General features: G+C 40.4%; 1 protein-coding gene across 50 annotated transcripts in view; it reads left to right on the top strand.

Annotated features, from left to right (window-relative positions):
* The window catches only part of ATXN2 (ataxin 2), a 146,303-nt gene that overhangs the window by 44,820 nt on the left and 73,608 nt on the right, over window positions 1-27,875 (top strand). For all 50 annotated transcript variants that reach the window (XM_054528275.2, XM_054528271.2, XM_054528274.2 and 47 more), the window contains exons 4-5: window positions 714-785; window positions 1,276-1,426. In XM_054528275.2, coding sequence (XP_054384250.1) covers window positions 714-785; window positions 1,276-1,426 — 223 coding nt within the window. The remainder of the gene's footprint in view (window positions 1-713; window positions 786-1,275; window positions 1,427-27,875) is intronic.

The raw sequence follows: 27,875 nt of genomic DNA, 5'->3' as shown, positions 1-27,875 counted from the left end.
TGTTTGAGCCTGGGAGGTGGAGGTTTCACTGAGCTGAGATCATGCCCCTACACTCAGCCTGGTCAACAGTGCCAGACCCCTTCTCAAAAAAAAAATTTTTTTTTTTTTTTTTTTTTTTGAGAAAAAAGATGCATGGTTGCATCTGAACCAAAGATGTACGGACGTTTTTCTTGCCATTATTCCTAAAACAGTACAGTGTGACAATTTACATGGCATTTACATTATATTAGGTATTATAAGTAATTTAGGGATACTTTAAAGTATTTGGGAGAATGTGCTTAGTTATATGCAAATACTGTTACATTTTATGTAAGTGACTTAAGTATTATGTAATTTGGTATCTGAAGGAAGTCCTGGAACCAATCCCCTACCAATAACAACAGATAGCTGTATTCTTGTTTACCCTGCTGTGTGTGTAAAATAATGTTAGTAGTTGATTGTCTTTTGTACATTATTTTGTCACTTAAAATAACTGGGGTCAGAAATGTTTGACTTCAGTATTAAAATTCGTACTGCAAACTCTGAGTAGAGCCTCCTGAAGAATTTCGAGAGTTCAGTGTATTGTTAATGTTTTGAAATTTTTTTATTGTTTTGTTAGTGAATACCTAATATTGAATGAAGCCTGATGAGGTATAAAAAGTAAAATGAAAACAAATATCCCTGATGACCGGGTAGTATACTGTTTCTTTGATAAATTAATTATATGTTTTTAGGGCTCCAAATGTGAAGTACAAGTGAAAAATGGAGGTATATATGAAGGAGTTTTTAAAACTTACAGTCCGAAGGTAATTTTTACTTTTTTTCTTTTTCTTACAAAGTAAAAGAACATTTTCATAGTCAGTGTTTTACCTAGTTTTTAAAGCCACTTTGAATGATTTTACTTCTCAGTTTCAAATACTGATTATTTTATAGACTGGTTTGTGTAATCAGAGAGGCTTCTTGATGTGTGTGCTTATTAAAATATTTCAACCATTTTTAAGCATTGTGAACTAATGGAGGGATGTGGTGGTTTATTTTTTCCTCTTAAAAATTATTATTAATGTGCTTAAGACAAACCATAGCAACAAAAAACATTTAGATGTGAGGATTTTTAAATGATGGATTTTTAAATGATGGAATGGATAATAGATCATATGCCTGGGAAAAAAGGTATGATTCTCTTGAGATTATTTTTGTCAAAGGCATATAAGAACTGGTACCTTGATGAGCTAAAGAATTCCTAACAAATTTTATTTTCTAAATGTTTGGAATACTTACTTGTGTTTTTCATTTTAGTGTGATTTGGTACTTGATGCCGCACATGAGAAAAGTACAGAATCCAGTTCGGGGCCGAAACGTGAAGAAATAATGGAGAGTATTTTGTTCAAATGTTCAGACTTTGTTATGGTACAGTTTAAAGATATGGACTCCAGTTATGCAAAAAGAGGTGGGTTTTGATTTCCTAAATATGCCTCATGGTTTATTAGATTTATTCAAGCAAAGATTTTCACAGTGATCTTACAAACTTTTTTTAAAGAAATATCTGGGCTGGGTATGGTGGCTCATTCCTGTAATCTTAGCACTTAGGGAGGTTGAGGCGGGTGGATCACCTGAGGTCAGGAGTTTGAGACCAGCGTGGCCAACATGGCGAAACCCCGTCTCTACTAAAAACACAAAAATTTATTTTTGTGTGTGGTTGTGTGCGCCTATAGTCCTAGCTACTAGGGAGGCTGAGACAGAATTGCTTGAACCCAGGAGGCAGAGGTTGCAGTGAGCTGATACCGCACCACTGCACTCCAGCCTGGACGACAGAGCAAGACTCCGTTTCAAAAAAAAAGAAAGAAAAAAGAAATACTACTTTCTAGAATAACTCAAGTAAGGCAATTTTTTAGAAAAATGAGAATTTTAATGCATTTTTGTTGGAAAACAATTAGAACTTTAGAGAAAAATAGTTTTTGTGATCTCTTAAAAAAAAATAGTTTGTAAAGCATTTTCTACAGTTTTGTGGTCAAGAATGCTACTGATTATATTCAACTGAAAATTTCTTGTCCCATTTTGGCCTACAATGCTTTAGTTTATAAGTGGGCATGTGGCAAATCTGGAAAGAAATCAAAATATAGGGCTAAGGAAGAAAGGTAGAGAACGGATGGTAGAAAACAGTTGTCTAATGAAAATGAAAAAGGGTGAAGAAGTACAACATATGTATTTTAAAAATATTCAGAGTATGAGACAAGGTTTTGAGAATTTAAAAGCGATTGTGTAGTTATATTAAAAATTTAGTCTCTTTTTAAGTGTCCATTGATGAACAAAGTGGGAATTCCTGTTACTCATTTGCAAGGCATTATTGAGTGTTCAGTAACAAGTTGCAAGGCACTTCTGGGCAATCGTGAACTTGGTTCTCAAATTCTTTTTTTTTTTTTTTTGAGATGGAGTCTTGCTCTGTCCCCAGGGTGGAGTGCAGTGGCACGATCTCGGCTCACTGTAGCCTCTGCCTCCCAGGTTCAAGCAATTCTCCTGCCTCAGCCTCCTGAGTAGCTGGGAATTACAGGCGTGTGCCACCACACCAAGCTAATTTTTGTATTTTTTGTAGAGACAGGGTTTCACCATGTTGGCCAGGATGGTCTCGATTGCTTGACCTCGTGATCCGCCCGCCTCGGCCTCCCAAAGTGCTGGAATTACAGGCATGAGCCACTGCACCCAGCCGGTTCTAAAATTCTTTTATTTATTTGTATATGCCAAATTCTGTAGTGAAATATGTAATTCTGTTGTAAATTGTAATTCAGTGCAATTTGATTTTCACTATTCAAATCTATACCAAAAGCTGTTTTTATTGTTGGGCTGATTCTTCTACACTGTTACTTGGAAATAATAATATACCAGGATTCTTTCTCTTAGACTTAGGAGTCTTTCTCTTGGCTTGCTTTTTCAGAGGCTAACAGTACTGGGTATTCTTTAACTGTCTTGCTGATGAAAGCACAGTGTTCTGTTTTTGAATCTTCTCAAATGTCCTTGTCTTTGATTCACAACTCTTTGTCTTAAGAGGCCTTCAGCATCCCATACAAGGAAACAAGTCTTTTTTTAGCTGCTACCTTTGGAGTTGATTTTGTTTATGTCTAGGAGCACTAAATTATTTATACTTAATACTATTGAAATATTCCTCTGTTATAAATTCAAAAATTGACTTTGGAAGATAAAATTTTAGTTGAATTTAATACATAGCACTCTGGAAAGAGTATTGGCCACAACAAAAAAAAAGATTCCCTACTCTGTTGGGTACCAGGTCATTTAACAGCCATTTACGGTATGCATTGTCTTTTTGTTTTTATGATGAATTGATATTTCCCAAATGTGGAAGAGTGAATATTACTTTGAGATGTTTGTGATAGTCCATTCCTTGCTCCTCTTCAAAATTAATGTCATTACATTTTTATTACTTTATTAGATCTTCATTTCTCAGATAATATTAGTTCATTATAGAAAGGCAAGAAAATATAGATCAGAGTGACAACTTTGAAAATCTCACTATACTCATAAGGGGATGGGTGTATTTTGCTATATATTACAAAATTAGTTTTCTTGATGAGGACATCCACTATTGGAGTAATTTCAAGTATCTTAATTTTTCTTTTCTCTCTTTTTTTTTTTTTGGAGGCGGAGTTTCGCTCTGTTGCCCAGGCTGGAGTGCAGTGGCCTGATCTCGGCTCACCGCAACCTCCGCCTCCTGGGTTCAAGTGATTCTCCTGCCTCAGCCTCCCAAGTAGCTGGTTACTGAGGCGTGTGCCACCACGCCCAGCTAATTTTTCTATTTTTAGTAGAGACAGGGTTTCACTATGTTGGCCAGGCTGGTCTTGAACTCCTGACCTTGTGATCCTCCTGCCTCGGCCTCCCAGGGTGCTGGGATTACAGGCGTGAGCCACCACGCCTGGCCAGGTATCTTATTTCAAAACTTACAGTGGTTTATTGAATTATACAATTGCGTCCAGTGCATAGTATCCTGAAAATAGTATTAAGTCATGTGTTTAGGACATCAGGTCTCTTAAGCTAAGACTATCCAGGCAGAAATTGCCCTCTTCTATAAAAGAAGAAAAGTATTAATTAGGAAGTACTATCAGTATGGAGAAAACCATTTTAGAATTATTAATTGGCATGGTTTCCTTTTTTTTTTTTTTTATTTCGAGACGGAGTCTCACTCTATTGCCCAGGCTGGAGTGCAGTGGTACGATCTCAGCTCACTGCAACCTCTGCCTCCTGGGTTTAAGCGATTCTCCTGTCTCAGCCTCCCGAGTAGCTGGGATTATAGGCACATACCACCATGCCCTGCTAATTTGTTTGTTTTTTTTTTTTTTTGTATTCTTAGTAGAGACAGGGTTTCACCATGTTGGCCAGGCTGCATGGTTTTCCTTAATAGATTTTTTTATTTTTTATTAGAGACTTACTCAGATTACTCCCAAAGTAAAGGAAGGTATGGTTTAATCAATGCTTCTTAATGCTGGGTTCACGTTTAGTCACCTGGGGAGTTTTTAAAAATGTTCTCACTTCTAGGGATCCTGGTTTAATTATAATTAGCCTGGGTGAGGCTCTGGGCAGCCAGGGGTGTGAGCTATGGGTTTCATGTGATAAGATCCCAGGAGTGGCTCTGTTCTGTGGGCTTGAGAATTTGTGCTTTCTAGGCCAGGTGCGGTGGCTCACGCCTGTAATCTTACTTTGGGAGACCAAGGTGGGCAGATCATTTGAGGTCAGGAGTTCGAGACCAGCCTGGCCAATGTGTTGAAACCCCGTCTTTACTAAAAAAGTAAAAAATTAGTGGGACGTGATGGCACATGTCTATAATCCCAGCAACTTGGGGAGAGGCTGAGGCAGAAGAATCGCTTGAACCTGGGAGGCAGAGATTGTGAGATCATGCCACTGCACTCCAGCCTGGGCGACAGAATAAAAAAAGAATTTGTGCTTTATTTTCTTGCCTCACAGTCCCCTTTCTGTCTCAGAATTGGCAACTGCTTGAAATAGTCTCTGCTGTTATCATTTGATAGTACTTTTCCACATCTTGAATGGATAGATGGAGTGTTTTTTATAATAGAAGTGGATGAATGATTAGAGTATACTAATATGACATTGTAGTTTCCTAAAAGATGTGAATTGATTTCATTTCTGAGCTTTTATCTTATAATTCTCTTCTGTAATAGTGCTGTCAAATTATTAAGGTTGATAATATTAACTAAAATTTGAGTGCATATTCTATGTGCCAGACTCTGTGCTAACAGATTTACCTACATTTGTTCACGTAATCATCACAGGTTGTTTCTGTAGTAGATACAGCTATTATCCATGTCATAGATGAGGAAACAGAGGCATATTTAGGAAACTTGCTAAAGTGAGGACACAAATCTAGCTTTTCCACTCTAACTCATGTTCTTAACATTATACTGCAGTGACATAAGTTATGTGGTTTGGTTTGTTGTTTATCTCAGTTCTCATAAGTCGAGTTAATGTTTGTTCGTTTGTTTTGAGATGGGAGTCTTGCTCTGTCGCCCAGGCTGGGTACAGTGGCGTGATCTTGGCACACTGCAACCTCCACCTCCTGGGTTCAAGCAGTTATCTTGCTTCAGCCTCCCTAGTAGCTGGGATTACAGGCACGTACCACCACACCCGGGTAATTTTTGTATTTTTAGTAGAGATGGGGTTTTACCATGTTGGCCAGGCTGGTTTCAAACTCCTGACCTTAGGTGATCCGCCCACCTGGGCCTCCCAAATTGCTGGGATTGTAGGCATGAACCACTGTGCCCGGCCAGTAAGTTGCATGGTTGTTAAAGGATTTCTCCACAAATAAAGCTAAAAGTAAAAAAAAAAAAAAATTCTCAAGCAATATAAGATGCAGACTATTATGTAGTTCAAGTTTTTTTTTTTTTTTAATCTTTGGCTTTATTTTTGGGGAAACCTTTTTTTTCTTTTTTCTTTTCCTTGGGACGGAGTTTTGCTCTTGTTGCCCAGGCTGGAGTGCAATGGTGCAGTCTTCACTCACTGCAACCTCCACCTTCTGGGTTCAAGCAATTCTTCTATCTCAGCCTTCTGAGTAGCTGGGATTACAGGTATGTGCCACCATGCCCAGCTAACTTTGTATTTTTAGTGAAGACTGGGTTTCTCCACGTTGGTCAGGCTGGTCTTGAACTCCTGACCTCAGGGTATCCACCTGCCTAGGCCTCCCAAAGTGCTGGAATCACAAGCGTGAGACACCGCGCCCAGCCAGGGAAACCTTTATTTTGAGGCGGAGTCTCGCTCTGTCACCCAGGCTGGAGTGCAGTGGCGTGATCTCAGCTCACTGCAACCTCTGCCTCCTAGGTTCAAGCGATTCTTCTGCCTAAGCCTCCCGAGTAGCTGGGATTATAGGTGTCTGCCACCATGCCCAGCTAATTTTTATGTTTTTAGTAGAGACGGGATTTCACCATATTGGCCAGGCTAGTCTCAAATTCCTGACCTCGTAATCCACCCAGCTTGGCCTCCCAAAGTGCTAGGATTACAGGTGTGAGCCACCACTCTCGGCTGCTGGGGAAACCTTTTAACATGAGTAAGGTCAGTGTGACTTTTAAGTTCTTGATGCTAACGTCATTGATGTCAATAAAGTTTAAAAGTTATACTCATGCATATATGCAAATGAATAAAAGGCTTTGAAATAGTGACTTCTTATGGTACAATGAATAAGTTTCCTTTGGTCTCTTGAATGTTATACATGCTCCAGTTTGATTTACTGACAAACTGAAAGTACCTTTACATCATATGAGCTGTGAGTCACCTTGGCACATTCATAATTAGAAGAGACCATCAGATTATCATTGGAAAATCAGTTTGTATTTATCCTTTATTTGAATTCCAGTGCAGACAGATCTGAGATTCTCTTCATTTTGCCAAAACTTCTTAGGGCCTTCAGTTGCTTTTGGCTCTGTATTCGTGTATCTTTGGAATTGTCCTGTTATCTCTGCTTGTTTTTTACTTGATTTTCCATCCATTTCTAGTATTCCTTTCTTCTCTATTTTTTTCCTTCATTTTCTTTCTGCTCTTCCTGTTGCGCCATTATTCATGTTTTCCTCTTTACTCCAACTCAACTATGGCTTTACTTCTGTTTCCTTATTCCATTGTTCCTCATACTTTTTCCTACTGCTTCATTTTCTTTGTAGTATTCTCAGCCTAGATGATAGGGGTCAGCAGATCTACTCATCAGTAAATAAATTTTATTGTAGCATAGCTATGCCCATACATTTGTGCATTGTCTATGGCTGTTTTGATGGCTGTAGCCATAGAGCTGAGTAGTTGTAGCTGACTGTAGGACTTGCAAAGCCAGAAAATTTGACTGTCTCTTTACAGAAAAGTTTGCCAGCTCTTGGCCTAAATCATATTTTCCGCTGCATTTACGGCTTTTTAGGACTGATCAAAAATACATGCTATACTGGCTTTGGTGAAGTAACAGAGAACATGCTCTGTCCTTTAAACTTACAACTAATTGCATGCTTTGATCCTAATACTGTATAATATCCTGCAATTCTTATTCATGACCATTCTAATTGGATTTAGTCTGAAGAATTACTTTTGCTTAACAGATTCTTTGTCACATTTAGTGAAAAATCACATAAGGGGAAGGTTGGTTAATGGAAAAATTCTCCATCAACTAACCACGCCCTTCCTTATCTACAAATTTATCTTCTTCCTCCGTGCCATCTTTTTTTTTTTTTTTTTTTTTTTGAGATGATCTTGCTCTGTTGCCCAGGCTAGAGTGCAGTGATGCAATCACAGCTCACTGCAGCCTGACTTCCCAGGCTCAGGTGATCCTCTCACCTCAACCTCCTACATAACTGGGACTGTATGTGCACATCACTATGCCTGGCTAATTTTTTATATTTATATTTTTTGTAGAGATGGGGTTTCCCCATATTGCACAGGCTGGTCTCAAACTGCTGGGCCTAAGAGTCTTCCCACCTTGGCCTCCCAAAGTCCTGGGATTACATGAGTCACCGCACCCGGCCTCATTATTATTTTTCCTCTGGTTTTAGTAGAGAGGATTTTTAAGCCAACTTCAATCATGCCCTTGACTCTCTCCCTTCTACCTACCTCCTTGTTCTCTTTTTCTTTTTCTTTTTTTTAGATGGAGTGTCGGTCTGTCACCCAGGCTGAAGTGCAGTGGCGTGATTTCAGCTCACTGCAGTCTCAGCCTCCTGAGTAGCTGGGGCTATAGGCACCCGCCACCACACCCGGCTAATTTTTGTATATTTTGTAGAGACGGGGTTTCACCATGTTGGCCAGGCTGGTCTCGAACTCCTGACCTCAAGTGATCACCTGCCTCGGCCTCCCAAACTGTTGGGATTACAGGCGTGAGCCACCACGCCCGGCCATCTTTTTTTTTCTCCTTGCTCTTCTATACCACTTCTCTGTTTCTGGGCTCTTCAACATCCGCCTTTCTAGTTAATCTTTCTCTTCAGCATGAAAACCTATTCACTTCCTGCTCATCCTAAAAAGGATTCTTTTTTTGTTTTGTTTTTGTTTTTGAGACGGAGTCTTGCTCTGTTGCCCAGGCTGGAGTGCAGTGGCACTATCTTGGCTCACTGCAAGCTCTGTCTCCTGGGTTCACGCCATTCTCCTGCCTCAGCCTCCCGAGTAGCTGGGACTACAGGCACCCGCCACCACGCCCAGCTAATTTTTTGTATTTTTAGTAGAGACGGGGTTTCACCGTGTTAGCTAGGATGGTCTCGATCTCCTGACCTTGTGATGCGCCTGCCTCGGCTTCTCAAAGTGCTGGGATTACAGGCGTGAGCCACTGCGCCCGGCCCAAAGGGATTCTTTTTAATCCTGAATTCTTCTAGCCATTATCCTGCTTGAGGCTACGATTAACCTCTAACTGCCAGGTCCTTTGGAATCTTTTTCTGTCTTTATTGCTGCACTTGAATGTTGGTTTCACCCTCCTTCAGAATTTGCTCTTCTGTATTTTTTATGTTTATTGATCATTCCTTCCCTGCCTCATTCCTGGGCTTCTTTTCCTTCACACACCCCTTAAATGTGTGTCCCCAGTGTTTGTTTCTTTGCCTGCTGTTCTTGCCACATGACACTCACATACTGCCAGCTACCACACACAAGTTCCCTCCTATCATGTGTATATCATTGCCATTATAACATGTTGTATTAAAATTATATGCTTGTCTCCCCTGTTACACTTTGAGCTCTTTGTGCTCAAAGTAAAGACAGTGATACTTACTTTTACACTTTTGTAGAAGCATTATTTTATGGAAAGAATGAAAAAGCTGTAAGTGGTCTTACATATATAGTCATCCAGCAGATACTTAGAGAGCTCTGGGATGTGTTCCTTGCTGTGCTTGTTGCTATGGACAGTACAGAGAAATATAAGAATCTATTTTGGGTCCCTTTTGAGAACCTAGTGAAACTGTGTACCTAGTGAAACTGTATACCCTCACCCTAGAAAAATTTACACAAATGTAGATTTTACGTGTAATTCTTTTAAAAATTAATTTTTTTTTCTTTTTTTTAAAGAAACAAGGTCATGCTCTGTCACTCAGGCTGGAATGCAGTGGTGTGATCATGGCTTACTGTAGCCTCGACCTCCTGGCTCAAGCAACTCTCCCACCTCAGCCTCCCAAGTAGCTGGGACTACAGGTGCGCGCCACTATGCCCGGCTAATTTTTAAAAATATTTTGTAGACACTGGTTCTCACTATGTTTCCCAGGCTGGCCTTTACCTCCTGGGTTCAAGCAATCCTCTACCTTGGCCTTCAAAAGTGATGGGATTATAGGTGCAAGCCACTGTGCCCACACTGATGTAATTTCATGGTGTTCACAGTTTCTTCAGGGAGTTCATATATGCCATGTACTCTATTCTAAGCATTTTTAGAGTTAGAGATAGCAAAGCACGTGAATAAATTCAAGAAAAATGGAATGTTGTACTGCATGACATTGAATATCAAATGGAGTCAGCGATGCAAATAATTGTGTAGATTTTACCAAAAAAATTAGCCTGGTGTGCTGGCATGCGCCTCTAATCCCAGCTACTCGGGAGGCTGAGACAGGAGAATCATTTGAACCCAGTAGGTGGAGGTTGCAATGAGCTGATATCGTACCACTGCACTCCAGCCTGAGCGACAGAGCGAGACTCTGTCTCAAAAATAAAAAATAATTGTGTAGATTTTAGTAGTTGGAAGAAGTTGGAGTGTTAATGTGTAATTAGAGAACAGTGAGAAATAAAATTCTACAGATTGTTTTATTCTGGTGTTGTGCTGTTGTGTTCTAATATGGTTGTCTTTTTGGTCTTGATAGTGTATCAGTAATAGAGTATGAGTAACAAACAGGGATCTCTTCTGAAGGGCGTGACATTAGAAAAGCTGTTTACAGCCTCAACTTTGCCGCGGTTTAAGACACAGATACGTGTTCATTCTGGGGCCAAGCGGTAAATGGAGAGTGGCATTTATTGAGGCCAGTATGGAGGCAGTACAGAGATTATTGAGATTAAAAGAAAGAAATAGGTGGAGCGGATCTATGTAATGGAAAGCTAAACAGAATAGTTCGTGGTACACAGTAGAAAGGCATTACATGTTTTTTAAGATATGGTCATCTTCCATTTATTAAAGTTATATGTTTTATAATTTTTAGAGTATATAGAAATTCTCTGCCCTATCATGTTTGCCAGAGTCAGAACAATAACTTCATTTGTTAAATATAAAAAAAATAAAAACCTCTAGCATAAAATAGAATTTTATTTGGACAAACAATAAAAAAAAACTGTGTGGTACTAGTAAGAGTAAGGTTGATTCAAGATACATGGGAGCAGAATCCAAAGTGTAGAAATAGGCCAGGTGCAGTGGCTCATGCCTGTAATTTCAACACTTTTGGAGGCTGAGGTGGGAGGATGAGTTCAGGAGTTCAAGACCCGCCTTGGCAACTTGGCAAAACCCCATCTCTACAAAAAGTACAAAAATTAGCCGGGTGTGGTGGTGTACGCCTGTAAACCTAGCTACTTGGTGGGCTGAGGTGAGAGGATCACTTGCAGCCAGTAAGTCAAGGTTGCAGTGAGCTGTGGTTGTGCCACGCCACTCCAGCTGGGTGACAAGCAAGACCTTGTCTCAAAAACAAACCAGCCAGGCGTGGATGATCACCTGAGGTAAGGAGTTGCAGACCAGCCTGGCCGACATGGCTCTACTAAAAATACAAAAATTAGCTGGGCGGGGTGATGGGCACCTGTAATCCCAGCTACTTGGGAGGCTGAGGCAGGAGAATCGCTTGAATCCAGGAGATGGAGGTTGCAATGAGCCGAGATGGTGGTGCTGCACTCTAGCCTGGGTGACAGAGCCAGACTCTGTCTCAAAAACAAAAATAAGCATAGGACATGGGGATAAATTGAAGATTTATGAAGACACTGCTGAAGGAGACATAAAAGTAGATTTGGCTAAATGGAGAAACATGTCATACTTTGAATGGAATTATTTAATACTACAACGTTGTCAATTTTCCTCAAAGAAATCTCTAAAGATAATATATTCAGTTTTGGCCGGCCATGTTGGCTCACGCCTGTAATCCCAGCATTTTGGAAGGCCAAGGTGGGCCGATCACTTGAGGACAGGAGTTTGAGACCAGCCTGGCCAACATGGTGAAACCCCGTCTCTAGTAAAAGTACAAAAATCAGCTGGACATGGTGGCGGGTACCAGCTACTTAGGAAGCTGAGGCAGGAAAATTACTTGAACCCCGTAGGTGGAGGTTGCAGTGAGCTGAGATTGCACCATTGCACTCCAGCCGGGTGACTCCATCTCAAAAAAAAAAAAAGAAAAAAAGAAAATTTTATATATATATATATATATATATATATATCCGTTTTTGTAGAAATTGACAAAATGATTCTAAAGCTTATTAGATTATGTATATTAACAGAAGAACTTTGGAAATTTTTTTCCACAAGAGTCATAAAGGAAGACTTGCCCTACAAAATATTAAAATATGTCAGAATTAAAACATAACTTGTCAGCCAGGTGTGGTGGCTCACGCCTGTAATTACAGCATTTTGGGAGGCCGAGGCAGGCAGATCACGACCAGCCTGACCAACATGGAGAAACCCCATCTCTACTAAAAATACAAAATTAGCCGGTCATGTTGGCGCATACCTGTAGTCCCAGCTACTCGGGAGGCTGAGGCAGGAGAATCGCTTGAACTCGGGAGGTGGAGGTTGCAGTGAGCCGAGATCGCGCCATTGCACTCCAGCCTGGGCAACAAGAGTGAAACTCTGTTTCAGAAAAAAAAAAAAAAAAAAGAATTAAAACATAACTGTCACAGTGGCTACGTATGGAGAATCCAAAACTGAATTTATGTGGGTATTTTGTTAATATACAATAAACATAGCACTTTAATTCTGGAGGAAAGGTGGATTATTCAGTAAATGATTCTGGGACATTGGGGACAATTAGTTTCCTACTTCACACTGATAAATAAAATCAAATAGATTAATGAGAAAACTGATTAAACAAAACAACACCCAGACTACACTGGAGCAAATCTGTGAATTTGTATAATTTTGAGTGGAGAAGGACTTTATAAGCATGACTACCAGAGCAAAAAAATCATGAAGTAAAAGATCGATATATTTGATTATAAAAAAATTAAAGATTTAGGCCGGCTGTGGTGCTCACGCTTGTAATCCCAGCACTTCGGGAGGCCAAGGCGGGTTGACCAACCTGGTCAACCTGGTGAAACCCCATCTCTACTAAAAATACAAAAAAATTAGTCAGACATGGTAGCACATGCCTGTAATCCCAGCTACTCAGGAGGCTAAGGCAGGAGAAGTGCTTGAATTTGGGAAGGGGAGGTTGCAGTGAGCCGAGATTGTGCCACATCACTCCAGCTTGGGCGACAGAGCGACTCCATCTCAAAAAAAAAAAAAGACTTAGATGTGTCCAAAAGTACCATACATTTAAAAAGACATGCCACAAACTGGGAAAAGTAGAAAAATAGTTTTAAAAATGACCAGTGAATGTAAGAAAAGGTGGCCCTCCTCACTTGTAATGATCTAAGAAACGCAGTTTATTTTTATTTTATTTTATTTTTTTAAGAAATTCAGTTTTAAAGCAGTGGAATATGATTGTCTGTCAGCTTCTGCTGAATGGTAAATGTGAGAAAGATTACTACTACTTAGTGGTACTGAGGGAGTTACAAAACACTTAACACTCTGCTAGTGGGATGGTTTAAGTAAAACAAGTAGCATTCTTAAACTCTTTATTAGGTAAAGAATAGGTAAGTAATGCATATGTTTCCAGGATATTTTCAGTAAGACTGTTTACTGATAGGGTTGTGTAATGCTAATATACTATCTGGTTTTAGTATTATTTTTTTCTCTTGCCTTGGATGGTTTCAGTGGAGTCTTATGCATGCAGATATATTAAAACTGGTAATAAAGCAAGAGAAGGAATGTGGATAAATTATCTCAGTTTAATTTCTATTTTGTTCTATTTCTATTTCATACTCCTGGGAAAGAATATTAAGTGGGCATGTGTACTTGAACAGTTGTTCTGTTTTTTATTAGAAAAGAATCCGAATCTATAAAATGTTTTACATATTTGCCAGGGAAACAGAAAAGATATTTGGACAGCTGTAAGAATTGGAATTCATTTCATTTTACTGACTTTTCTTTAACCTAATTCTGAACACTTTTGCCATAGGTTTGAGAATAAGTTATTATAAAAAGACTACTATTCTTCACTAATAGTATTGGCATTTCAGTTCCTAAATTCTGTTTTTTGATTCTTGAACATTTCTGAATTTACTTTTTTTGTCTTAGCTCTTCTACAGAATCATTTTCTTCTTTTTTCTTTTTTTATTTTTATTTTTTATTTTTGAGACGGAGTCTTGCTCTGTTGCCCAGGCTGGAGTGCAGGGGCGCGATCTAGGCTCACTGCAAGCTCCGCCTCCCGGGTTCATGCCATTTCTCCTGCCTTAGCCTCCCGAGTAGCTGGGACTACAGGCGCCTGCCACTGCGCTCGGCTAATTTTTTGTATTTTTAGTAGAGATGGGGTTTCACCATGTTAGCCAGGATGGTCTCAATCTCCTGACCTCGTGGTCCACCCGCCTCGGCCTCTGAAAGTGCTGGGATTACAGGCATGAGCCACCGCACCTGGCCTTCTTTTTTTCTTTCTCTTTAACTTTTGAGCTGAAAATAGTACCTTTTATAAAGAATTGCTCAAACAATGATTGGACTGATTTCTCCTTATTTCTCTCTTTCACTCTCTCTCTTTTTAGAATTTTTCTTTTTTAAGTAGAGACGAGGTCCCACTATGTTGCCCAGGCTGTCTTGAACTCCTGAGCCCAAGCAATCCTCTTGCCTCAGCCTCCCAAAGTGCTCGGATTACAGGCTTAAGCTATCACACCAGGCCTAGGCTAATTTTATATTTTGAGATGGCACAAATTTCTTTCAGGTAGCTAGCTTTTCCTCCTCCTCCCCACTTAAAATAGATCCTGATCCAGAAGCCTAATGGAGAAAATGAAAACAGAATGTTCACCCATAAACAGTATCTTTGTATTGGAATCTTTTCTAAAACTTCTTTTGATCTTTTTAGGAGATAGTGTGGGAATCAGCAATCTAGTATTACGTACGTGGAATCTGTCACCTTGTTTTTTTAAATACAGCAAACCTCATGAAGTGAATTTCCGTATTTTTTCTTGTTCTTGTTAGTTTTGCGCCACTCAGGCTTAGCTGTAGAATTTGATGTATATTTGATTCTGTAGAGCGTGGGCTATTTATCTTCACTCAGCTTTCAGAGGAATCTGATTAGTGAGTTTGAGTTTTTTATTATTTTTTAGTTGATTTTGAAGTAAAATACAGCACCATTTTAAGTGATACCATTTCTAAACAATTTTCAGTTCAAATTTTAAGTTAGCTAATTTAGAGCTTAACAAAATTGCTTTAAAAACATAAAATTACTGGCTGGGTACAGTGGCTCATTCCTGTAATCTCAGCACTTTGGGAGGCCAAGGCAGATGAATTGCTTGAGCCCAGTAGTTCAAGACCAGCCTGGGCAATGTGGTGAAACCCCGTTTCTACAAAAAATACAAAAAGTAGCCAGATATGGTGGTGTGTACTTGTAGTCCCAGCTATTCGGGTGGCAGAGGTGAGAGGATCACCTGAGCGCAGGAGATTGAGGCTGTAGTGAGCCAAGTGAGACCCTGGTTTCAAAAAAAAAAAAAAAAGTTGCTATTTGCAGTGCCTTTTCTTATTTAGTGGGCTTAGTCAAACTAAGATGTATTTTATCTTATAAATGTTTTCCCTTGAATTTTGACTGAAGAATCCAATTTGTACCTCTCACAAACAGAATTTATTAGTAAGGAAAATAAATACTGCTTTTTATTACTTAAATAGGATATATTTTTCTCTTAGGGATTTTTTTTCTATTTTATCTCACTTTATTGTAGTGCTAGAAAATTTAATCATTCATTTGAGATAGGGAGAAAATTAGGTGTCTTTTTTTTCTTCTATTTTGAGACAGGGTCTCATTTTGTTGTCCAGGCTGGAGTGCACTGGCGCCATCATAGCTCACCATAACCTCAACCTCATGGGTTCAGGTGATTCACCTTAGCCTCCTGATTAAGCTGGGACTGTAGACATGTATCACCACTCCTGGCTAATTTTTGTTGTTATTTTTTGTTTGATGAGGTCTCATTATGTTGCCCAGGCTGGTCTCAAACTCTGGGCCTCAAATGATCCTCCTGCCCCAGCCTCCCAAAGTGCTGGGATTACAGGCATGAACCACTGCTCCCAGCCCATTTTTTTAAATATATTCACAGCATTGTGCAACCATCACTACAATCAATTTACATTTTCATCACCCTGAAAATAAACTCTGAACCCCTTAGCAGTTCCTCTCTGTTTGTTTCAATTTTCCCCAGCTCCAGGCAACTATTGATCTATTGTCTTCATAGGTTTGCCCATTCTGGACATTGCATATTAATGGAATCATGTAATATATAGCCTTTTTTTTTTTCTTTTTGTTTTTTGAAACAGAGTCTCACTGTGTCGCCCAGGCTGGAGCGCAGTGGCATGATTGCGGCTCACTGCATCCTCTGCCTCCCAGGTTGAAGTGATTCTCCTGCCTCAGCCTCTTGAGTAGCTGGGACTATAGGCGCCTGCCACCACACCTACTAATTTTGTATTTTTAGTAAAGACGGGGTTGCACCATGTGGGCCAGGCTGGTCTCGAATTCCTGACCTCAAGTGATCTGCTCGCCTCGGCCTCCCAAAGTGCTGGGATTGCAGCCATGAGCCACCGCATCTGGCCATATATATTATGATAGGCTTGTTTCACTTAGTATGTTTCTTCCATGCTGTAGCATGTATTAGTACTTCTTTCTTTTTCATGGCCAAATATTCCATTATACAGGTACACAGGTACACTACATTTTGTTTATTCATCAGTTGGTGGACATTTTCATTGTTTCCACCTTTCGACTTACAAATAATCCTGCTATGAACATTGACTTTTAAAGTTTTTGTGTGGGCCGGGTGTGGTGGCTCATGCCTCTGTAATCCCAGCACTTTGGGAGGCTGGGGCTGGCAGATCACTTGAGGCCAGGAGTTCGAGACCAGCCTACCCAACATGGCGAAACCCCGTCTCTACTAAAAATACAAAAATTAGCTGGGTGTGGTGGCATGCACCTGTAATCTCAGCTACTAGGGAGGCTGAGGCAGAGAATCACTTGAAGCTGGGAGGCCGAGGCTACAGTGAGCTGAGATCACGCCACCGCACTCCAGCCTGGGTGACAGAGTGAGACGTCATCTCAAAAAAAAAAAAAAAAAAAATTGTGTGTGGACATAGGTTTTCAATTCTCATGGGGGTGTGTGCGTATGCATACTCATGCATACATACGTACACCTGCAAGATAATTGCTGGCTCATATGCTAAATCTGTGTTGAACCTTTTACATAACTGTTGGGCTGTTTTGTTTTCTTTTTATTATTTTTTGAAAATAGAGGTGGGGTCTCACTGTTGCACAGGCTGGTTTCCTGGGCGTAGTGGTGGTATCATTTTACAATCCTACTAACAGTGTCTGAGGTTTCTTATGTTTTTCACATCCTCATCAGCATTTGTTATTGTCTGTCTCTTTGATTATAGCCATCCTAGTGGGAGAGTAAGAAGTAGTATCTCATTGTAGATTTTTTTTTCTGTTTACAACTTTACTTTAAAAATTATATATGCACACATGGTAAAAAGTTCAAAAAGTGTGCACCAAAAGATTTAACAGTGAAAATAGAAAATAAGTGTGGTCCTTGTTTTCTTCCACCAAGGCAAATATTGTTATAATCTCCTAAACAACTTGTCTTCCAGATTTCTCATTTTCAGTCAATCTTGGGCATTGATGTAAAGAAATTCTTAGACATTGCTTTTATTAGATCATCTCATCCCTTGCTCGAAATCTTCAGTGGCCACTATTGTTTACAGAATAAAGTTGGGATGCTATACAGGGCCCTTCCTAGTGGAACTTCTCTTTTTCAACCTAATCTCTCATTATTTCCCAATGTTAATCCACTTATTGACCTACCAAGCTGGCATGTTCTGTGTGTTAGACATCACCAACTTTGTGCCTTCTTTTTTTGTTTGTTTTTGAGATGGAGTCTCGCTCTGTTGCCCAGTCTGGAGTGCAGTGGCACGATCTTGGCTCACCACAACCTCTGCCTCCCGGGTTCCAGTGATTCTCCTGCCTGAGCCTCCCGAGAAGCTGGGACGACAGGCGCGTGCCACCATGCCCTGCTAACTTTTGTATTTTTAGTAGAGACGGGTTTCACTGTGTTTCCCAGGCTGGTCTGGAACTCCTGACCTTGTGATCCACCTGCCTTGGGCTCCCAAATTGCTGGGATTACAGGCGTGAGCCACCACGGCCCCCTGTGCCCTCTTCTTTTACTCCTGGATTTAATCCCAACATGAAGAATCTACCTTACTAACTAGAGTTTTAGATACTTTTTCAAAACCAAGCCCACATCTGTCCTTTTTAGAGTCTTCTCTGACCTTCCCTGCTCATTGTGGTTTGTTTGTATTGCCTGTAACAATGGCTGTTAAACTTTACATTTTAAATTAATTTATGTTTGTATGTATTTATTTGTTGAGAAAGGGTCTCTCTCTGTCACTCCTACTAGAATGCAGTGGCGCCATCATGGCTTACTGCTTCCTGGGCTCAAGCTGTTCTCCCGTTTCAGCCTCCTCATGCACCACCCTATCTGGCTAATTTTTTTGTTTGTTTTTTTAGTTTAGTTTTTGTAGAGACAGATGTCCCATGTGTTGCACAGGCTGATCTTGAACTCCTGGGCTCATGTGATCCTCCCATCTCAGCCTCCCCAAGTGCTGGGATTACAGGTGTGAGTCACCATGCCCAGACTTTAACGTTTTCTTTTTAGTATAGATTAGGTCAGTTTTTTTCCCTCCGATGAGATCCCATGCTGACTCAGTTAAAACAACGCTTTGGCTGGAAGAAGAGCTAGTGGTGTCCTAGCTCCCTACCTACTTAGCTTTCCCTTGCCTTCCTGGGGTGTCCTGAAGACATCATAGGGTGTCATGAAATACAGTTGGAGAACCAGTGGTCTCCATCATGTACCAAACACTAATCTTCACGAAGCAGTCTATAGTGTCTTTTTTACCGGTATATTTTCTCTCTCCCAATGCATTAAACTTTTCTGGAGTTTAGAATACAAATTTATAGAATTAAGGAAATGCATCCCCCGCAACCATGGTGTCTAGTATATATACAGTGACTTACAGATAACAGATGTTCAACATATATATATTCCTTTGATTGATTTTTGAAAAGTTTACATATATATATTTTTTATATACGGGGTCTCACTCTATCACTGAGGTTGGAGTGTGGTGATGCAGATCTTGGCTCACCGCAACCTCCTCCTCCCAGGCTCAAGTGATTCTCCCACCTCAGCCTCCCGAGTACCTGGGACCACGGGTGCGCATCACCATGCCTGGCTAATTTTTTATATTTTTGGTAGAGACAGGATTTTGCCGTGTTGCCCAGGTTGGTTTCGAACTCCTGAGCTCAGGCAGTCCACCTGCCTTGGCCTCCCAAGTGTGAGCCACCACTGAAATACTTATATTTTTAAACTTAATTTATTTATATTTATTCTATTTTTATGTTTTTATATTTTAAAAAATATTTTTATACTCACTAGACCCAATTTTATACTCCTAAACCAGGGAATAACTGTTTTTTTCCTCTTACATAGGCATGATACCATAGACAATGATTAAAATTGTAATTACCATTCATTTCTTAGTTTTGTGGCTGGGACACTGATGTCTTCAAATGTTAGTTTGCAAATATAGTCAGCCCTCTCTATCCATGGGTTACACAACTGTGAATTCAACCAACCATGGATCCAAAATATATGGGAAATACGCTGGGGCTGTGGGTCACACCTGTAATTCCAGCACTTAAGGAGGCTGAGGCAGATGGATCACCTGAGGTCAGGAGTTCAAGACCAGCCTGGCCAACATGGCAAAACCCTAGCTCTACTATAAGTACAAAAAATTAGTTGGGCATGGTAGTGCACATGTGTAATCCCAGCTACTCGAGAGGTTGAGACAAGCAATTTGCTTGAACCTGAGAAGTAGAGGTTTCCATGAGCTGAGATTGTGCCACTGCACTCCAGCCTGGGCAACAGAGTGTGAGACTCTGTCTGAAAAGAAAAAAAAAAAAAGAAAAAATATTATATGGGAAATCAAAAGCATCTATACTGAACATGTACAGACTTTTTTTCTTGTCATTATTCCTTAAGCAGTACAACAACTATTTCCGTAGCATTTACTTTGTATTAGGTATCATAGGTAACCTATGTAACCTACACCACTTTGTATCAGGGACTTAAGCATCCAGGGATTTTGGTATCCCTAGGGGGTATTAGAACCAATCCCCCATAGATACTGAAGGACAACTGTAGTGTGTGTTGGAATAATTTATTTTCAAATGGATCATTTGGAGAACACTATTCTTTAGGAAACATAGCCTCCTAAGTTCTGTTCCATCCATCCCTTTCACCTCCACGGCGTTGTAATGCTTTCATGACTGTGTCATCACTCGGAAGGAACTGCTTCTCTTCCAGAATGCTTTTCAAGATCTACTCTGACCACAGCTATAAACTTTACACTTCTGTTCTCTTCTTGCCCCTCACAGTGTTCTCTGTTCCTCTAAGATCTTAAACTCTGTCTACTCCTAATCCAGCCTGTTGGGTGTGGCTGGAGAAAGTCCCACTGGGGGGCTGATTAGTTAGGAATGTAGGGTTTCCAGCTCTTGCTGGAGCCTCAGAAGAGCTCAGCAGACTTTTTTTTTTTTTTTCCTTAAATCTATTTCTGCAACCTTGATGACCACTCCTTCCAGTCCCTCACCTATTCGCTTTATTCATGGCAGAGGCTCTTTCTTCCTGCTTGTCAGTACAAAGAGGCAGGATTCTTAACCTGGATCTGTGGATTCTCAAAGAATTTGTGGAGAGAATTCAGGGCATTGATGACCTTGGATGAAGAGAAATTTACATCTTTATTTACACTAACCTTCAAGTGAAATTTAGCATTTTTTGCCATTTAAAAATAAAGGCAACAAACAACTAGTATTAGCAGTATTTATGACTTAAGCACCTATAGAACTCAGTTAATTTCATATCGCTTGATGTTATGGGTATCTCGAATTATTATTTTATATATATATATTTTTTTGAGATGGAGTCTCGCTCTGTCTCCCAGGCTGAGTGCAGTGGTGCAGTCTCAGCCCATTGCAACCTCTGCCTCCTGGGTTCAAACGATTCTCCTGCCTCAGCCTCCTGAGTAGCTGGGATTACAGGCGCACACCACCACGCCTAGCTAATGTTTGTATTTTCAGTAGAGAAGGGGTTTCACCATGTTGGCCAGGCTGGTCACCAACTCCTGACCTCAAATGATCCGCCTGCCTCGGCTTCCAAAGTGCTGGGATTACAGGCATGAGCCACCGCACCCAGCCTCAAATTATTTTTAGAAACAGAATCGTGCTGTGTTATCCACTCTGGCCTTGAACTTGTGGGCTCAGGCAATCCTCCCATCTCAGCCTCCTGAGTAGCTGGGATTATAGGCGTGTGCCACTGCACCAGGCTTCAAATTATTATGTATGTTCATCACCTCTTTAAATTTATAATAGTTATTAAACCTGTTACTGGATCTTAATATTTAATGATTTGATTAAGAAGCATGTATGTTACTATGCCAACAGATTTTTTTAGTTTTTGATAACTGCATTTCATTGTTAATTGTTCTCGTTTGATTTCCTGTGTATTTTATGAATTTAAGTACATTCTGAATACGGTTTCATAGGCTTCCCTAAAATATTGAAGGGGCCCATGGATTAAGAAAAAGGCTAAGAATCCCTAATCTAGAGGCTCCCCACAGTCCTCTTTTGTCATCATACCCCTACCCCATTCTAGCCTGAGGAGCATGGCTCCACCTGTACCCTTGGTTTTGTTGTTCCAATCCATACATCCTGCACCTTTAACTGTGTTTCTTATCCCCAACTTGTTTCTTTATGTTATTCTTCAGTATTATAGTCTTTAATATAATCTGTATAATACATGGTGTAGTATATGCTCGTAGTATACAATTCAGTTAGAACAGATGAGTATACAATGAAAAGATAATCTCCCCTCTAACCCCCAGTCCCACTTCCCTGGGGAAGCCTGTGGTCTTGTGTACAATTCAGAAAATGTTTATACACATATTATTTATTTATTTATTTTTTGAGACGGAGTCTCGCTCTGTCGCCAGGTTGGAGTGCAGTGGCGCAATCTTGGCTCACTACAACCTCCGCCTTCCTAGTAGTTAAAGCAATTCAAGGTTCAAGCAATTCTCCTGCCTAAGCCTCCCGAGTAGCTGGGACTATAGGCGTGTACCACCATACCTGCCTAATTTTTGTATTTTTAGTAGAGACAGGGTTTCACCATGTTGGCCAGGATGGTCTCGATCTCTTGACCTCATGATCCACCCGCCTCAGCCTCCCAAAGTGCTGGGATTATAGATGTGAGCCACTGCGCCCGGCCTGTTGATTTAATTTTTAAACGGAGTTTCGCTCTTGTTACCCAGGCTGGAGTGCAATGGCATGATCTTGGCTCACCGCAACCTCTGCCTCCCGGGTTCAAGTGATTCTCCTGCTTCAGTCTCCCGAGCAGCTGGGATTACAGGCATGCACCACCATGCCTGGCTATATTTAGTAGAGATGGGGGTTTCTCCATGTTGGTCAGGCTGGTCTCGAACTCCCGACCTCAAGTGATCCGCCCGCCTCGGCCTACCAGAGTGATGGGATTACAGGCGTAAGCCACTGCGCCCCGCCTATACACACTTCTTTGTTTTTTGTTTTTTTGAGATGGAGTCTCGCTCCGTCGTCCAGGCTGGAGTGCAGTGGCACGATCTCTGCTCACTGCAAGTTCTGCCTCCCTGGTTCACACCATTCTCCTGCCTCAGCCTCCCAAGTAGCTGGGATTACAGGCGCCAGCCACTACGCCCAGCTAATTTTTTGTATTTTTAATAGAGACGGGGTTTCACCGTGTTAGCCAGGATGATCTTGATCTCTTGACCTCGTGATCCGCCTGACTTGGCCTCCCAAAGTGCTGGGATTACAGGCGTGAGCCACCGCTCCCAGCTATACACGTATTTTTAATGCCACTCCAGTCTATGTTGGAACCATTTTACTTCCCCTTTCTTATTTTCTTCTTGTGTTCTTGAAGGCCTAGATCAGCTGTTGCTGATAGGCTGTCACTGTCACTTTAGAAAGCCAGAGCCTTTTGTTCCTTAGAACTTTGTTCTTAATTGTATTGTAGCACTCATTGTATTAGATTCTAAAAGATTTGCTTCATTTCTGTAACTAGTCTCTTACACCCAGGAGCTCCTAGCTCCTACAGGAAATGCTGGGAATTGTATCAGTCAAATGTGAATCCCTGCCTCGTCCAGACTTATCAGTGCATTGTAGGTACTCAGTAAGTGCTAAAAATGACTAAATAGTCCCACTGATACCAGTCTATATACTGATACTTTATATAGTATATAGATTGGTCCACATATAATGATGACACATAATCAGAAACTGTCTTAAAAAGTTGTTGAAAATGCCGCAGGAATAGGAATTGATCAAAACAATATGATTTTTTAGGTTTATATAGAATTTTGATGTTTGAGAAAAGGCTGATTTAGTTGAGAAGAAATGGGTAGCTGAAGATTTTGATGACTTCTCTGGAAGCACATTTGAGGGTTTGTGTTGTTAAATCTGATGTTAATGATTGTTTCATCCAGTTTTATGTCATTTTATAGTTTTTATACATTTAAGTATATTTATTTCTAATGTTTAACACTAGCATTTTAGTTATTTGACCATTATTCTGGCCCTTTAAAAAATGCTCAGAGAAGTTTGAATGATTTTTTCAGAGGCATTATTGGCTCAGAGATAAAAGAGGAAAGATTGAGAAGCTGAATTTGTACTCTGTTTCCTGGGTATTGGGCTGGGGATATACCCAGAAGAGGTTCACACGTTGGTTGAGACATTTCTTTATGACCACCACCAGGTGGCATCACCGGCCCAAAATGACTAGGTTTCTGCCCAGAATCAGAAGGGAAGGTGTTGAGAGCCCACTGCTGTGGGGGGTAGCATGGAGGTGGGATACAGGGGCTGGAGGTGATACAATTTTGTTCCTTCCTCCAACATCGCCTGCTAGTCTAGAGGCTTTTATAAATTGAAAAACTAATTCTTTATCATCTCATCTGATGGTTTTTATGTTTTTCCTTTTTTCTCTCTATGCTTGTAGTTCCTTCAGAAACAGGTAACACTTTTCTAATAGTCACTTTGTATTCTTGCATCTTGTTCTTACAATGCTTTTGTTTCTCACCATAGGGGATGACGGAAAATTAATATACTTTGACTTATGGCATTGGTAAAATCTGCATGCAAATTCCCACAATTGCCTGTAGATTAGAGCCAGTTGTTTTTTCTCAACTTTGCAGGAATCGTGGTTACAACATTGTACTATTTACTACCAACGGTGTTTTTTTTTAAAATCCAGACTTGCTGGGCATGGTGGCTTATGCCTGTAATCTCAGCGACTTGGGAGGCTGAGGTGGGAGGATTGCTTGAGCCCAGGGCTGCAGTGATTGCGGCACTGCACTCCAGCATGAGTGACAGAGCAAGACCCCATCTCTTAAAAAAAAAAAAAACAACAACAACTTTTTTTTAAAGAAATAGAAACAAAAATCCAAACTTGTAACCATTGTAAAACAAATCAGAATTTACGATAGTGGATATTGTTAATAGTGCAGAATGGATACCCAGATCTTGCTTCCTTTCTGGCTGATGATGCAATGTTGGCCTGAAATGCATTACTTATAGCCAGGGTTTTTCTCAGCATCCTGATGGTATAGCCTCATTTTGTGCTAACTCTCCACTTCTGCACATCTTCCCCTAAGTCCTTTACTCATCTTTAGAAAGAGCTACTTTTGGTGAAATTTTAAAATCAAGGAATATCATTCTTTATAGAATCACACTTCTGTGTTTTCCCCTTCCCCATTTCTGCCTCGAAAGCAGACAGACGCTACATAACCTGTGAATACTTTTTTTTTAAAAAAAGTTTGGTATTGTAAACAGAAGATTTAAGATTAAAATGTAGCATTGAGAAAAATAGATTTATTAATAATGTCCTCTTAACACAACCTAAATTCTGGTCAGTGGAATAAAGCCTGGGTCGATAAAGTTTTAGACGCTTGCTTGCTTTTCCACACTGGCTCTTACTTGGGGATCCTTTAGAAATTTGTTTAGAATAATAGCGTAAAAACATATTTAAGCTACTTTGTGTGTACATTTGGGATCTTTTGGTTGAAGACGGCTTGACTCAAGATTTTCTAAACATTTTCACACACACACATACCCTGTAGTGAGAAAAAAAATCCGTTTATATGGTTCTATAAAAATCTCTAGCTGCTTTGAGCTTTAATTTCTTGAATCAAAAGAGTATTGTCTTTAATGCTGAGCTTCTATCTAAATAAGTGCTTTATTTACTTAAATGTGTGCTTTTCAGAAACTAGTATGATTAAGACATTAACAGGATCTTACACGTAAAGGAACAGTCCTGTTGCTTCTTCCAGAAGATAATATGTCTGGTTTGGAATTTTCCTATAGTGTAGTTTTTTGTCTAGTGTTGTGAGAATTAAAGGGATTTCAGAATCTTAAGGTAGGTTATTATTTGATGTTTTCTTGGAACATTTTACATTCTTGAAAATACACATGGCTAAATTAATTTTTGCCAGCAATCCACATAACTTTAAGATAATGTAGAGAAGGACTTGATTCAGGTTAGTATCAAATAAGGTCAGATTTCTAGTGCCATCAGTAGCTTTCAGCAAAGATGAGGTGTTGGTAAGATAGCATTAGTCTCTTAGAATCTCTTAGAGAGATTTTCCAAAATTCAGCCATTTCTAGTGAATGCTCCATTCCACCCCCAGCTGAGTCCTGCTGCGCTGGGGAACTCCCTCAGCACACTCTTGGCTCTTAGAATTGCTAGCAATGGGAGTAGTGCTGCTGGTGGAGCTGGCAGCTAAGCCCAGAGGTGGATTAATGCTTTTATTCCCTGATGTACAGGTACACACACTCATACCTACCCACACCTAGTTTAGGATAAGAAGAGGTTAGAATTAGCTAGGCTTGAAGTTCCATGCTTAAATTTGCTGGCTCAGATTTCTTTTTTTGGCACCACTTTGCCCATTAGGGAGACAATGACAGTTATAGAAGCATTGCCAAATAAAAAATCCATCTGGAATAACCTCTTTTGTAGGAGTATTGTGTGTTTAGTTGTTGATTCAACCCTTCCTCCTCTTAGTGGCAACTTGCAGTACTGGGAAGGAACAGTGGCTGGGAGCTTATATTCCTCAGCAGAGCCAGATCAGCTGAAGTATTACTCCTTAGTTCGTAGTAGGTGGTACCCTATGGGTCCAGTCATTTAAATGCAAGCCTATATCTACAGAGCGTTACCTAGTGCCATCATTGCCCAGAGGGCCTTTATTTAGCTGAGTCTAACTCCCAATTAGAGAAAATTTCCTGTGCCAGACAGCAGTATGGTCAACTAACATGTGGATGCTATATTTGCTTTCATAAGTCAGTACTCTTCAATAACATTAGTAGAAGAGAAGAGGACACAAAGTGAGTGTGTTAATAGGAAGTCCAGGTATGCCTGCTACCTGAACTTTCTGAGACAGGTAATATTGTAGGGCCTGAACTTTGTAGCAGAGTGGTTATATATGAAGAAGTGGGTTCTGGGAGAGGTTAAACCACTTAGAATGGCTTCACTTACTAATGGCAAGAGTTTGCTGGGATATTGACCACTGCACATAGACATGAATATGGAAAGTTAAAAACAAAATCCACATATATTTGGCTGCAAGTACTCTGAAGGTATATCTAATTAGTGCATCCATTAAACAAAAGAGATATTTTAGGCCGGGCATGGTGGCTCACACCTGTAATCCCAGCACTTTGGGAGGCCAAGGTGGGTGGATCACCTGAGGTCAGTAGTTCGAGACCAGCCTGGCCAACATGGTGAAACCCTGTCTCTGCTAAAAATACAAAAATAAGCTGGGCGTGTTGGTGGGTGCCTGTAATCTTAGCTACTCGGGAGGCTGAGGCAGGAGATTCCCTTGAACTTGGAAGGTGGAGGTTGCAGGGAGCTGAGATGGTGCCACTGCACTCCGGCCTGGGTGAAAGAGCAAGACTCCATCTCAAAAAAGAAAAAAGAGGTATTTTTGATGGATTGATAGAAATTTTCTTTTTCTTTTCTTTTTTTTTGAGGCGGGGTCTCACTCTGTCGCCAGGCTGGAGCACAGTGGCGTGATCTCCACTCATTGCAACCTCCACCTCCCGGGTTCAAACGATTCTCCTTCCTTAGCCTCCTGAGTAGCTGGGACTACAGGCATGTGCCACCATGCCCAGCTAATTTTTGTATTTTTAGTAGAGACAGGGTTTCACCGTGTTGGCCAGGGTGGTCTCGATCTCTTAACCTCGTGATCCGCCTGCCTGGGCCTCCCAAAGTGCTGGTATTACAGGCATGAGCCACCACATCTGGCCAGAAATTTTCTTGGTCACTTCTGAGAGACACAGAGTAATTACCTGTAATATAATTTAATGAATTATATCAATACATTAAAATATGCTTCATGTGGGCTGGGCACGGTGGCTCACGCCTGTAATCCCAGCACTTTGGGAGGCCAAGGTGGGGGTATCTCTAGGTCAGGAGATCAAGACCAGCCTGGCTAACACGGTGAAACCCTGTCTACTAAAAATACAAAAAATTATCTGGGCGTGGTGGTACGCACCTGTAGTCCCAGCTACTCAGGAGGCCGAGGCAGGAGAATCGCTTGAACCCGGGAGACGGAGGTTGCAGTGAGCCGAGATCACGCCATTGCATTCTAGCCTGGGCAACAGAACGTGACTCTGTCTCAAAAAAAAAAAAAAAAAAAAAAAAAGCTTCGTGCGGCTTAAAATTATATGAGAAGAAAATACCTTTACTGATAGTCATCTGTGATTCCATTTGCTAAATTAAACGTGAAAGCATACTTTTACTGAATACTATATATTCCATATCAGTTTAGATAGCAGTTTATCTTCACATACATAAGTTTTAAGTTTACCTTTATTATAGTGCATTTGTCTTTTGTTTTCATCAACCTAAATTATGTTCAATAAATGTTTCTGTTAGATTTTAAGTTAAACAGTTATGTGAAATTCATTTCTCGTAATTGTTTTTTAACATATGTCTTTGTTGGTAATTCACGTATGTGAGTGTAGCTGATTGCCAGATTATATAAACTTTCAACCAAAACCATTCTTTGC

Source organism: Pongo abelii, chromosome 10, assembly GCF_028885655.2.
Source record: "Pongo abelii isolate AG06213 chromosome 10, NHGRI_mPonAbe1-v2.0_pri, whole genome shotgun sequence".
Classification (NCBI taxonomy): domain Eukaryota; kingdom Metazoa; phylum Chordata; class Mammalia; order Primates; family Hominidae; genus Pongo; species Pongo abelii.
The sequence above is the reverse complement of the archived record's forward strand: the minus strand, read 5'-3'. Positions and strand labels throughout refer to the sequence as shown.